This window comes from Pseudopipra pipra, chromosome 6 (assembly GCF_036250125.1).
Source record: "Pseudopipra pipra isolate bDixPip1 chromosome 6, bDixPip1.hap1, whole genome shotgun sequence".
Taxonomy (NCBI): Eukaryota; Metazoa; Chordata; class Aves; order Passeriformes; family Pipridae; genus Pseudopipra; species Pseudopipra pipra.
Genome location: NC_087554.1, coordinates 51,017,222 through 51,029,576, shown reverse-complemented (window position 1 = coordinate 51,029,576; position 12,355 = coordinate 51,017,222). Strand labels below are relative to the sequence as shown.

General features: G+C 34.5%; 1 protein-coding gene across 3 annotated transcripts in view; it reads left to right on the top strand.

Annotated features, from left to right (window-relative positions):
* Nucleotides 1-12,355, top strand: part of ATG2B (autophagy related 2B) — a 49,459-nt gene that overhangs the window by 1,507 nt on the left and 35,597 nt on the right. For 2 of the 3 annotated variants that reach the window (XM_064659094.1, XM_064659092.1), the window contains exons 2-8: nucleotides 2,316-2,478; nucleotides 4,293-4,445; nucleotides 5,423-5,525; nucleotides 6,873-7,035; nucleotides 7,507-7,686; nucleotides 10,916-11,012; nucleotides 12,054-12,236. In XM_064659094.1, the coding sequence (XP_064515164.1) occupies nucleotides 2,316-2,478; nucleotides 4,293-4,445; nucleotides 5,423-5,525; nucleotides 6,873-7,035; nucleotides 7,507-7,686; nucleotides 10,916-11,012; nucleotides 12,054-12,236 (1,042 nt within the window). Of the gene's footprint in view, nucleotides 1-2,315; nucleotides 2,479-4,292; nucleotides 4,446-5,422; nucleotides 5,526-6,872; nucleotides 7,036-7,506; nucleotides 7,687-10,915; nucleotides 11,017-12,053; nucleotides 12,237-12,355 lie in introns of all 3 variants that reach the window. The other variant, XM_064659093.1, reaches the window with a different exon arrangement.

Sequence of the window (12,355 nt, the reverse complement as noted above, 5' to 3'; positions counted from 1 at the left end):
AAATGTAAAGACTTTGTAATAGCAGCAGTTACGGGCCGGTACTAAATATGCAGTTCTTTACGCATACATAGTGATTAAATGAATATACAGTAATGCTTAGGTGATTTTCCCCGTTTGTGGATCAGCATTTTTCTGTTCCACTTGTAAACAATGACATGTTTGAGGTTCCCTGCACGTGACTTTCTCGTGTATGACAGATTGCAAAAACAGATGTCGCGGAAGTACTACACCTCTTTTTTTCCCCCTAGTCATTGTAACCTTGTGCTCAATGAATCACCTCGATGACTGCATTTTTACATGGTATCCATTTTTGTGGATACTTCTGTTCATTTTAGCGCTGTAGATACTTTAGCCAACATTGTATGTGTTTATAGATTGTAGAGGTATGTAGGAATACCCGGGGCTATTAATGTAATGCCTTTGCCTTTTGGGACCTGGACTGTTTAGAAAAATCAAAATGTAATGCATAATGTTTGTGGTTGAATTTTAATATACGTCATATAGCACTTTTGCTGTATATCACTAGTGCTACTGTGATTCCTAGCTGGAGACTTTTGGTCAGTTATGTGGAAACGAGTCCTGTCATGAAGGCTGTGCTTCAGTTTCAAAATTTCACTTGAAATGCTCTAATTGCTGCTTTCTAGGAACAACTGGTCTGTTTATGAAGCAATTTAGCTCAAGAATGCTTCATTTTTTTTTTTGCTTATAGATAGTAAATTTCTGTTTTAAAATAATAAACAATGTATTAAAATACCTTTATTTTTATCACCATGTACATTGGTAGTAAAAACACATCTCAGTCAGACTTATTCAAAATGTAGTAGCTAGCTTAATTCCTGCGATAGCAAAGTACTTTATAAAGGTTCAAGTAATTTAAATGAACCTGTGATATTTTAAAATATAGTTTTCATTTGAAATTTTGTTTTTGCCTATCTCAGGCTGTTACCACACGTATAATTCTTCTGTTTAAGTTCAATTATATTTGAACTTTTATATTTGAGTTGAAAATAAAGTTTTTATGTCACTGAATCTTAACTGATTATTTGATTCCTAAATAATTTTGCGATAGGACTGTTCAGGTTCTGTTTCTTTAAAGTTGATGTCTTTTCCTGCTGTCCTGAGTGGACTTTGGAACAGAAACTAGAAAAGCTGAACATGCAAGGCAAACAAGATTCCAAAAGCAAAGTTATTAAGCATAAGCAAAGCAACAAGTTAACATGATGGGAAACTTGCACCTGGAGACATAAGAGTGAAAAATGTAATTTTCTGAAAACTTATTTTGTTTATTTTTAAGTTATTCTATATAATTGGAACATTTTAAATATGATTAAAATGGAAAACAACTTTTAAAAACAACTTTTATTTTTTCCAAGAATTTTGATGTTGAATTTATGCATTTTCTCAGGTAAAATCAGCAGCCTTGTTCAACACAGGAAGGTCAAACCCACACTTTTTCTTGCCATTTGAAGATTATGTCCTGTTATTACAACCACAGTCTTTAGTAGGGTCTTGTTTATATTGGAAAGTTGCACTCACCGAATTTGGTACGTGATTTAGATTGTTTTTTGTTTCATTAAAGCAGCCTCGGTGGTTCTTGTTCCATAACTTCAGTTTTAACTACATTTTTGAAGCAGGGCACAAACAGGGATTCACTTTTTTTTTTAACGTAAACGAGAAGAATATATTTTGTCTGTATGGATGTAATAAAACCTATATAATGCAACAAGGGAGTCTTTTCTGAGGATTGTGGAAGATTTAAAAATCTGAAGTTACTACTTCAGAGCTAGTGCAGTACTTAGGGCAACTTGATTGGAGCATTTTACTATAAAGATATGATTTAGAAATGGCAAGTATGTTACACAGCAAGAAGTGATTGTTTGGTTCCATTGATCCAGTGTCACAGAGAAATCGAAAATGAACATTACACTGAAGATACATGCTAAGAAATACTCCTGTCACTAGGAGTTTAGGTACTTTTTGTACTTTTACTGTCAGCCTGTTTTCAGTTTTTTCAAGTACTGCCAAAGAAAGAATAGATTTACTTTTGTTAGTACTGTAGTATTTATAAGTTAGCAGATATTTGTTTTGAATAGCCAAAAATACAGATTATACAGCTACCACAGAGCAATCTGTGTTATGCTGAAAGCTAGGTAATTAATGTGAAACAAATTGCAGTGGAATTGAAATACTTGAAAGTGACCATTTTTTGTCTTTCTGAGTATAATTCATTTTCTGGTAGTCTCAAAGTGTTTTATTAGTTAGATGCATAATTATGGAGACGATTTTTAAAAACATTTTTTTTTGTTCTCTTCTAGTGTCTTAATGAGATCCTGGAGTCTGCAGATGCACCTCTGGAAGTCACAGATGGATTTATCCAATCAATTTCTTTATCTGTTCCATGGGGGTCATTGCTACAGGATAACTGTGCATTAGAAGTAAAAGGATTAGAGATGGTCTTCAGGCCAAGACCAAGACTTGGTACGCTTATTTTTTCATTTTAGAGAAGGAGATTCTTTACAGTTTTTCAGAGTCAAAAGGCTACTCTTGCTTTAGTCAATCTTTGCCTTATTTAAAATGCCATTTAGTTTACATACATTAATGTTAGAGAATGTAATAAAAAAAAGAAACTATCAGGTGTTCATCAATTGGTTGTCAACTCAATTAATTGTTGTTCTGTTAAATAGCTTAAAATGATAAAATGCTCTTACTGTTGTATCTCTTCCAATACTGTGTGGAAAGGAGTTTTGATTAGCTACCGGTTTTGGGTGTTGTATGCCAAATGCTGTTAGTCAGCATTGGTAGCTGGCAGTAGGATAATACCATAGTAACCATGAAGGGGGGTTACAGAGAGGTTCTGGCTTTCTTTGGCTACTTTAGGGTGAAAGATGCCTCTTCTTGTGTATTTGGAGAACAACTAATGCAATTTAATTGCTATCACAGTCTTAAATAATGACTTTTAAGTACTCTAAATACTTACCTTTATGGAATCTAATGCTGAGAGGATTGGCTGAGTTCTTCTAACGTGTCTGTATCCAGATGAATCTAACTGATCTAGTGATAAATTTTCACTGGTCACCAAAACTCCATAAATTCTGCAAAGATGTGTTGTTATAGAATGTGTGGAGCACTTAATGTGTGAAAATTGTAGCTTGGTTGTCTGAAGGATTTTAGTTTGTTTTCCTTTTTATAATGTGGAGAAGATGGAATAAAACATTTCTTTAAACGTATCATGAAGAAGAGAAAAGTGTGCATAAAACCTATTTTTCATCTGTTGCAAGTTACCTTAAATAACTTACTTGCGTATATATACTCTGAATTTCATCCTTAGTTGTTTAACTGGAATTAAGTTTTGAGCTATCTTACTTTCTAATGTAAGATTACTGATTTAAGAGAATGATAGCATTAGGAGGAAACTTTTTATTTATTCACTTGCATCCATTTAGTTCTCTTCAATGCACTGTGCTTTATAATTGAATAGACAGTGTAGAAAACCCCCCACAGAGCTGGTTTTATCACACATCTATAGCCTCATGGATGTTTCCAGACCTGAATGCTAGACTGAAATGTTTTGCCTGTTTAACCTGTTTGTATTTGTGCTAGTTTTACTTTTTTCTGCCTACACTAGAGTGTTTTAGTTGAATTTGATTAACTTTTCTAATCTAGTTTTATAGTGTTTGCTCACAATGGGCTTGGTGTTAACTGGTAGGAATGAACTGTCAATTAAATTAATCTGGCTGATGAAAACTTGTTCAGCTTAATACCTGCCATGCTCTATGATTTTATTATGTTCTACTTACTGTATCAGGTCTATGTTAGTCATTTAAAATGTTTTCTAATATACTAAGATAACATCTTAAACCTTGTTTAGTGTTTCTTCATGTAGGATATGTTTCAGATGGAATAAGAAACCTTGAAATAATTCTTAAAAATAGGACTTATTTAATTTTGCCAATTATGCCTGCAAAAGAATACCAATATAGTAAAAGAACTCCAGAAATTATTCACTTAAACCAGTGTTGAAGATTGGTTACGCTGTTAATTACTTGGTTTCCTCTTATTTATATTGAATTTTGAAATACCAGAATCTTATCAATGCATTTTAAGTAGATTAAAATAATTTTAAAATAGTAAAGTCTATAAAGAGAGATTGTAACTAAATTTGTTTTTAAGTATGACTTCTCACTAAGCTGTTGAAATTCTTTCCTGGGTGTGCCAAATGTATTACTTTGTTTTGTCTTTATAGTTTCATAATGTTCACAGTCAAATTTATTAAGACTTCTTTTACTCCACAGCATCTGGTTCTGAGCCTATGTATTGGTCAAGTTTTATGACCAGTAGTATGCAGCTTGCAAAAGAGTGTCTTAGCCAAAAACTGACAGATGAACAAGGAGAAGGGTCCCAGCCTTTTGAAGGACTTGAGAAATTTGCAGAAACTATTGAAACAGGTATGAATTAATTACTGAAATCTGAATTAACATCTGATATTAAATTGGTTTATGTTGTGTCTTGGTTTTACAAAATGGCATCTCAATTGCCATAACTTATCTGACAAATTTTCATTTGTTAGCATTACTTGTAAAATTTAAAGAGGAAAGGAGGACAGTTGATCTTGCTTTTGAAGCAGAGAAAAAATGCCCTATTTACTTACTAAAATATTTGTATGCTTCCTTCAGTGGACAGAATGAACCCTGTTTCAGGGCAAGTTGGTGTTTGTTTTCACCAGAATAAATCCAACTGAATCTGCACCTGAGTGATTGGTGAGATGCCTTAGTTTTGGAGATGCCAGTTTAATTCATCACACAAATTTAGATTGTTAGTAGTGATGCTGTTGAGGGAGAAATGGAGAATATTTTTTCAGCTGTTTTTATGCAAAGCTGACCTGTTATGATATATCATGCCACCATAATCACACCATGTTGATAGAAATCTTGTTTCCATTTTTGTTTTTTTAAATGGAAGAAAATAAGGCCTTATGACCACATTATGTGCTGGAGAACTTAGTGCTGAAAAGTGTGAGCTAAGGGAAATGTTCAATCTAGAAATGGAATTATTCAGTCCAAGCAGTGTGGTGCTGCCCAAGGTTTAGGAGTTCAGACGTGGTGCACAATGAAGCAGATACTTTCTTTGAGGATCATCCACACTGAGCTACAGAACAACTTGGTTTGAGCTGTCACTTGCTCAAATATCCAAGCCTTAAAGACCAGTTGTACACTATGGATGTACATATTGGACATTTAGTAGGAGTTACCTTTGTCTCTTGGTGTCTTGTTACATTGTTAAATTCAATTGATTATTTTCACTGAAATAAGGGCCGAGAACATAAACAAAATGAAAGACAGTTTAATAGAGTTAATTACAAAAGTATTTGTTAAGTAACTTGACTTAATTGCCTACACTGTATTTTTTTGTTTTATCTTTTAAGTTCTAAGAAGAGTGAAAGTTACCTTTTTAGATACTGTTTTGCGAATAGAACATGTGCCAGAGAACTCTAAAAGTGGAACTGCACTTGAAGTCAGAATTGAAAGGTAAACATTTTTTTCTTTAATCTGTAGATTTTTTTTCCTAAGGCACTTTTTGCCATTTCTTGCAGAATACATTTCATTCATGCACACATATTCTTAGTATACAGTTAGACACTAGCTCTTGAGTACCTCTTCTGAGTGGAGCATTTTCTCCACTCAGTTTCCACTTAACATCTTTACACTAAGGTTATTCAACCATCGAATTAGAAGAGTTCTGGGTTATTTTCCCAAATAAAAGTGTTCATCAACTTCCACAGTTAATGAATACCATTTCTTAGATGTTCAACAGTTTTACGTAGATTGCTGGCAAATCAGGCCATCTCTTAGTTTAGGAAAGGGACCAACCCTTTTGAGTAAGACACTTCAGATCTTTTCAGAAAAAAAGGTACTCCTGGGGAAAAAAACCCAAACAAATAGAAAGAGTTTAGGTCCTTTGTGAGCTTTCAAAAGAGCCCACGTGACTTCTGTAATTATTTTGAGCTTAGAATAATCTACACATTATTAGATTTTTTTTTTAACCTATAGGAGAGTGTAATCATACTTTTTTGCAAACTACTGAGATCAGTACCAGATAAAACTGATGCTTACTGAGAGTTGCTAATGAAGTATATTTGGTTTTAAACATTTGAAAGCTTCAGGTTGTTAAGCTCAGTTCAGGAAAGATTAATAATCAATTGTGATTATTTTTCTAATGGAAGTCCATTTCCAGAACAAACCTTTTGTGATTTAAAAACTATATTGAAACAAACTGTTAAATAATGTGTTGTTTTGACGTTTGATAGAATTTATTTATGGAAAAGTATATATATTTTTACACTGCAAATACCATCATGTGTAGACTTGCATCTTCTAAGAGTTGACTGTTTATACTGTCTCTTATAAGAAATTCAACATCATAGAAATTCTACAGGATTATAGCATATTCTCTCAATTTTCAACTTTCATTTTGACAGAATGTTACTTTCAAGTAGTGCTATTAGACAACAAAAAAGTATTAGATGGCAGAGTTTTAAACAGTTCAGATTCTGAAGCAAGAATTGTGTGTGTCCTAATGGAAAGATAAGTTTAGAAGCATTGGGCAGACTCCTTCACCTTCTGATCAGATTAGATGTAGGGACTAGGATAATACACTGGGGTATGTTTGCAGTGGAAGCATGTCTCAATTTTCCTGTGGTGTTCCATAGAAAATTTAAGGTTTCCACCCATTCTCAGAGCGTGGTGGATTTTCCATTCGTGACAGTGAATGGCATTGTAAATAGTATGAAGAGAGAGAGCATGTACAAACTTAAAGGCTAAGGAGCCTAATTTGTAGGCACCCACCATCTTTATTTCCTTTCTTTTGTCTCTCAGAACTATGTACTGTGATGAAACTGCAGATGAGTGCTCTGGAATTAATGTACATCAGCCCACGGCTTTTGCTCACAAGTTACTGCAGCTCTCAGGTGTCTCTTTCTTCTGGGATGAGTTTCCTGCGTCAGCAAAGTCCTCCCCAGTGTGTTCAGCTACACAGCTGGTAAAATTAAATACGTTATCTGAGGGTGTAAATTGATGAAAGAATATATTGTTACACTAATATACTAGGTTAATTCTAAAGGATACAAGAGTTGAACTTTTACTTGAATCTATGTTTGATAAGTTTTATAATCAATTGCTGTTGATTTGAGGAGGGGGAAGGAAATGGAGACTTTAGGACTGAGTAAAGTTTAGGACATATTGTATTGGAATCTGGTTGCAACTTTAAGAAGTACTCTACAATTCACTGTTCTGTGGAAACTTGCTCCTCTTTTTTGCAAAGGCCTAAGGCTTCACATTTTACATGCTTTGTTTTTTTCACAGTTATCAGAACATGTTTTCAATGCCATTGTCATATTTATAGTTATGTAAAATGATTATTTGTGTGATATGCTTATTTGAAATGCTTCTTTTTTTTTTTTTTCTTAAGAAATGGGGTACATTCTTATTCTTTTCTCTGTAATGTTTTAAGGCAACTGAACCAAAGCTTTCACCTAGCTGGAATCCAAAAATCATTTATGAGCCACATCCCCAATTAACAAGAAACTTGCCAGAAATTACTCCTTCTGACCCTGTCCAGATCTGTAAGCTGATTGGTAGAATGGAGTTGAGCCTAACATTAAAGCAAAATGAAGTACTTCCTGGAGCTAAGGTTAGTCATGCTTTCCTGGTCTTTAACTAAATTAATAGTTTTGTAGAATTTTTTTTTTTTCTACTACATCCAGAAATTGGTAAGATTCTCAAGGGAGCAGAATGCACTTAGTTTTCTTGTATATTCTTTATATTCAAACTGAAATCCATTAAAGAAGAATTTCTGTATGTTAGAAAGAGACTGAATTTAAGTGTTCAACCAAGCAAGTAGATGTGGCACTTCGATATGTTTTAGTGGGCAGGGTGGTATTCAGTTGAAGGTTGATCTTGATGATCCAACCTTAATGATTCTCTGATTCCATTCTATGAATTTATGTATTTGAGTTATTTCTGAGAAAATTATTTTGTTTTCATGAAACTCCCGCTACTATTCATTTGTCCTTTTTTCTTGTAGCACTATGACTGATTGGCCTACATATGTGTGGAATGTGTAACTGGTGGTTGATTAAAATCACTTTGATTTTAAAAGGGTGTCATTCTCTTCAACAATTACAAGTAAACTGTAAATGATTAATTAATTTAAATAATTTCAGACTTGCAGCATTATAAAACTAACATGAACATTTCTACTTGTGAATTTTTATATTAAAATCTACTGTAAATCAAATAACAATGCCATAATGAAATACTAAAAATTTATATTTATTTAAATGTAATATTTATTTTATATAAAGATGCAGGAAGCAAAGCAGCTGAAAATAAAGCCCTATTTTCCTAAAAAAGTGTGAGTATATAAGTAAAGTTGTGTAAATATATTCCCCTTGTCTCCAAATTTAAAACTGGCTATTGACCTGTCTTGTATACCATACTATATTTCATAGAAAGCATAAGGTTTCTACTGGAGTAAAAAGTTTTTTTTATGTCCAGCAGTTTCTAGTCAATCTTTAACTTTTCTTGTTAATTCAGTTAAGAAGGGGTCTTGAAAAGTTAAATAAAATTTCGTTTGGTGTGAAGTAGAAAAATGCTGGCTATTTCAAAAGCATGAATAGTTAATGCAGTTAACACCCTTAAATTATTTGATATCCAGATGTTGCTGAAGATTTTCCAGTTTTATATCATTAGATATATTTTAATATAGCTGGCAGAAAAATGTCAAGGGCAGAGTTGAGAGTAACTTTTGTTTTATACGAAATGTTCAATATAACAGAAGACTAAGCAGTGATCTCTGCAAGTTGTTCTTGAGTACAGGTAAAAATGCTGTTAGGTTAAATAAAGTAACAACCAAACTAGTGAATGGATGTAATACTACATGACAAAATTGAAGAAGGAGCTGATTTTTGGTTTATCGGGTAGAGTTCATGCATGTTGAAAAGAACATGGATACAGTATATTGCTTAGTCTAGTTTCAACTCTTTTTTTTACTCTGGAAACTGAGTTATGTTACAACAGACGTTTCAAGCATGTAAAATACAAAGTGCACTTTGTAACTTCATGTCAAGTGCACACATTTCAGTAGTGTCATTTTCTTACAACTCTTTCCAAAGGATGGAAAAAATAGAGAACAGTATACAGAACTAAATGATCATTTATTTTCCCTGCTTAGGTAAATATTCCCTTAAGGTCCTTATGAGCAAAAGTATATTTTCATATAAATGCACTCGTTTGGGTGCCTGTTTTGTTTGGTTGTTTTTTTTCCCATGAGTGTGGTGGCTTGACCTTGGCTGGCTGTCATACACCCATTCAGCTGCTCTCACTAACACTTCTCAACTGGACAGCAGGAGAGAACGTGATGAAAAAGCTCATAGATTGAGATAAAGACAGGGAGGGCACTTAGCAGTTACTGTCACAGGCACAACAGACTCAACTTGGAGAAAATTAATTGACTTTATTGCCAAGTAGAATGGAGTTGAATGCTGAGAAACAAACTAAACTAGCTTTCCCTCACCCGTTTTTCTACACAGGCTTAACTTCGCTTCATAATTCCCAACCCCTCTACCTCCTCATCGCCCTGAGCAGTGCAGGGAGGATGGGGAATTGAGGGGTTGCATTCAGTTCATAACAGTTCCTCTCTGCTGCTCCTTCCTCCTCACCCTTTTCCCCTACTGCAGTATGGGTCCCTCGTGTTGCATTCTTTCACAAACTGCTTCAGTGTGGGTCCTATCCATGGGCTGCAGTCCAGCAGGATAAACCTGCTCCCACATGAGTTCTCCATGAATGATGGTTCCTGACATGAGAACCTGTTCCTATGTGGGCTCCTCTCCATGAGCTGAGCACCTCCAGGAACCTGCTCCAGTGTGGGCTCCCCACAGGCTTCCTCCAGGGCACATCTGTCTGCTGCAGAGTGGCACCTTGCATGAGCTGCAGTGTAGATTTCTGCTCTGGTGTGATCTCTTCCAGAGGCTCTGGCAGCTGAAGCACCTGCTTCCCCTCTTTCTTCCCTGACCTCAGTGTTTGTAGGATTGTTTCTCTTGCTGGTTTTTTTCCTCACTGCCCATGCAGCATTTTGCCCTTCCTTAAATATCTTTTCGAGGAGTCACTACCAACTTTGCTGGTAGGCTCAGCTGTGTCCTGAGGTGTGTCCATTACAGGTCTGGCTGGAACCAGCTCTAGGCAGACCCTGACCTCTTGTCCCTGCAGCAAAACCTCACTGCCAATACCTTGCCACACCCAATACAATGAGTAATAATCATGAATGGACCAATGTCTGGGAGTACAGGATTCTTGAACTGAAAAATAAATCCATAGAAGTCTTTAAGATAGTTCTAGTTTGATTTGCTTTCTAAAGCTAGGTAGCTTGCTTTGTTGCATACCATCTCAAAACAGTTGGACTTCTATAAATATCCCACTCCTCATGAAGAAAGTATGTGAATTTATTCATCTGTTTACTAAAGAGATGTCCTGAAGAGACCCTTCACAGTTTTGAGGTCTATTTCAGAAGGTGCTGATGTCAATATTTTATAATTAGTATGTAAAAAACTAACATCATATAGTTGTTTATTTATGGAATTATTAAAAGGAAAAAAATTAGCAGATGAATGAAATTTTTGAGTTTTTCTCTTTTGAGATTGTGTATTTATTTTAACCTAATAGTGACGCATTTGCATTTATCCTGCCAAGCTACAGGTTGGAAGGAATACGCAATTAAATTTCTAGGTGTTGTCCAGAAAATGCTGGAATGGCTATATTTACATCAAAAGCATAAAAAATCTATTATCAAAATACTTGATTCAAGACTTGCAGAGAAAAATTCCTTCAGTGTCCTTGAAAGTGTTCTTCCTTTTTCTTTTTAGTTGGATATAGATGGACAAATAGACTCTGTACATCTATTTCTGTCACCAAGACAGGTGCATCTTCTTTTGGACATGGTAGCAGCTATTGCTGGACCAGGCAAGTGAACATTCTATAAAATTTAAATATGTATTGCAATGACCAAAAAGTAAACTTTGCAAGATAAATGAATTTCCTTAGTGAAAAAAAAATATTTGTGATGAATTATTATGAATGTTTATCTGATATTAGCAAAATGTTTTGTAGCTGCTCTGAATTAGGGCTATGATCAATTTATTGATTTCAGTTGCAAATTGTAAATGCTAGTAATGAAAAGAATAACAAATAAGGCTTGACAAGTACTATATAATAAGACAAGAGATGAGAAAATTCTAAGTGGAGAAAATCAGGAGACCAAACCAATTGTGGTTCTCGTAGTGCTGTTTCATGAGAGTAGCTTACCTTCTTTGTCCTATGCTTTAGTGGCAGGCACAGAAATCATAGAGCAGACAGTAACTGAGTCTCTTTGTCCATATTGGTGAAGAATTAACAGCAGTGTTTGAACTACTGCATTGGAAGGATGAGGGTGTTTTGGTTTGTTCCCCCATCTACCTTATGTAACAACAATTATTAGGGTAGATAGTTAATCTTTTCAAAAAGATTTCCCATGTCCTGGGTAGTTAATTAATATTCTTCTGATACTGATATATTTGTTGTGCTGGACTTGTTAATTGTTTTTGGACAACTGGAGAAGTATTACATATAGCTTCCCATGTGTGTGTGATCTTCAAACCTGAAATTTTAAAACTTCCTTAATAGTAAAATGTTTAAGAGATTGTGACCTTAGTCCCTAAAGCTGACTGAGAAATGTATGCTAATGTTATATGTGACTTGCATATATGACCTTAAAATATTTTCTTCAGACTTTAAGTTAATGAATGCTGGGGAGAGAGTAGTCTGTTCTGGACAGGTAAAATCTTCAAACCAACAAAATGCCCATAATACACATCTGATGTACAACAGATGTGTTTGTGTATATATATATCTACAGATGCATATATATACAGCAATTGTTAATTTTGAGATTAATTTTTGGATTTTCTTAGGGATACTGTTAAGGAAATTACAGTAGGCTTTCTGTCCTTTTTTTTTTGAATGCAGAGAGTCTAAACAGAATAGAATTGTCAAATAAAGATAGGAAGAACCGACCAATGCAGCAGGAGGATGAGTACCGGATTCAGATGGAGTTGAAACGTTATTTAAGAAAAGAGTCTTTATCTGCGGGAGCATCATCTGAACAAAGCTTCTATGAGACAGAGAGTGCCAGAACACCTTCTAGTCGTGGCAAGTATAAAAGACAATGCAACGTAGCAAATAATCAGTTGTTAACATTGTTTAAATTGAGTGTTCAGCTTTGAATCTTACCAACTTGTGTATTGAAATAGCATTACAATTATTTGATG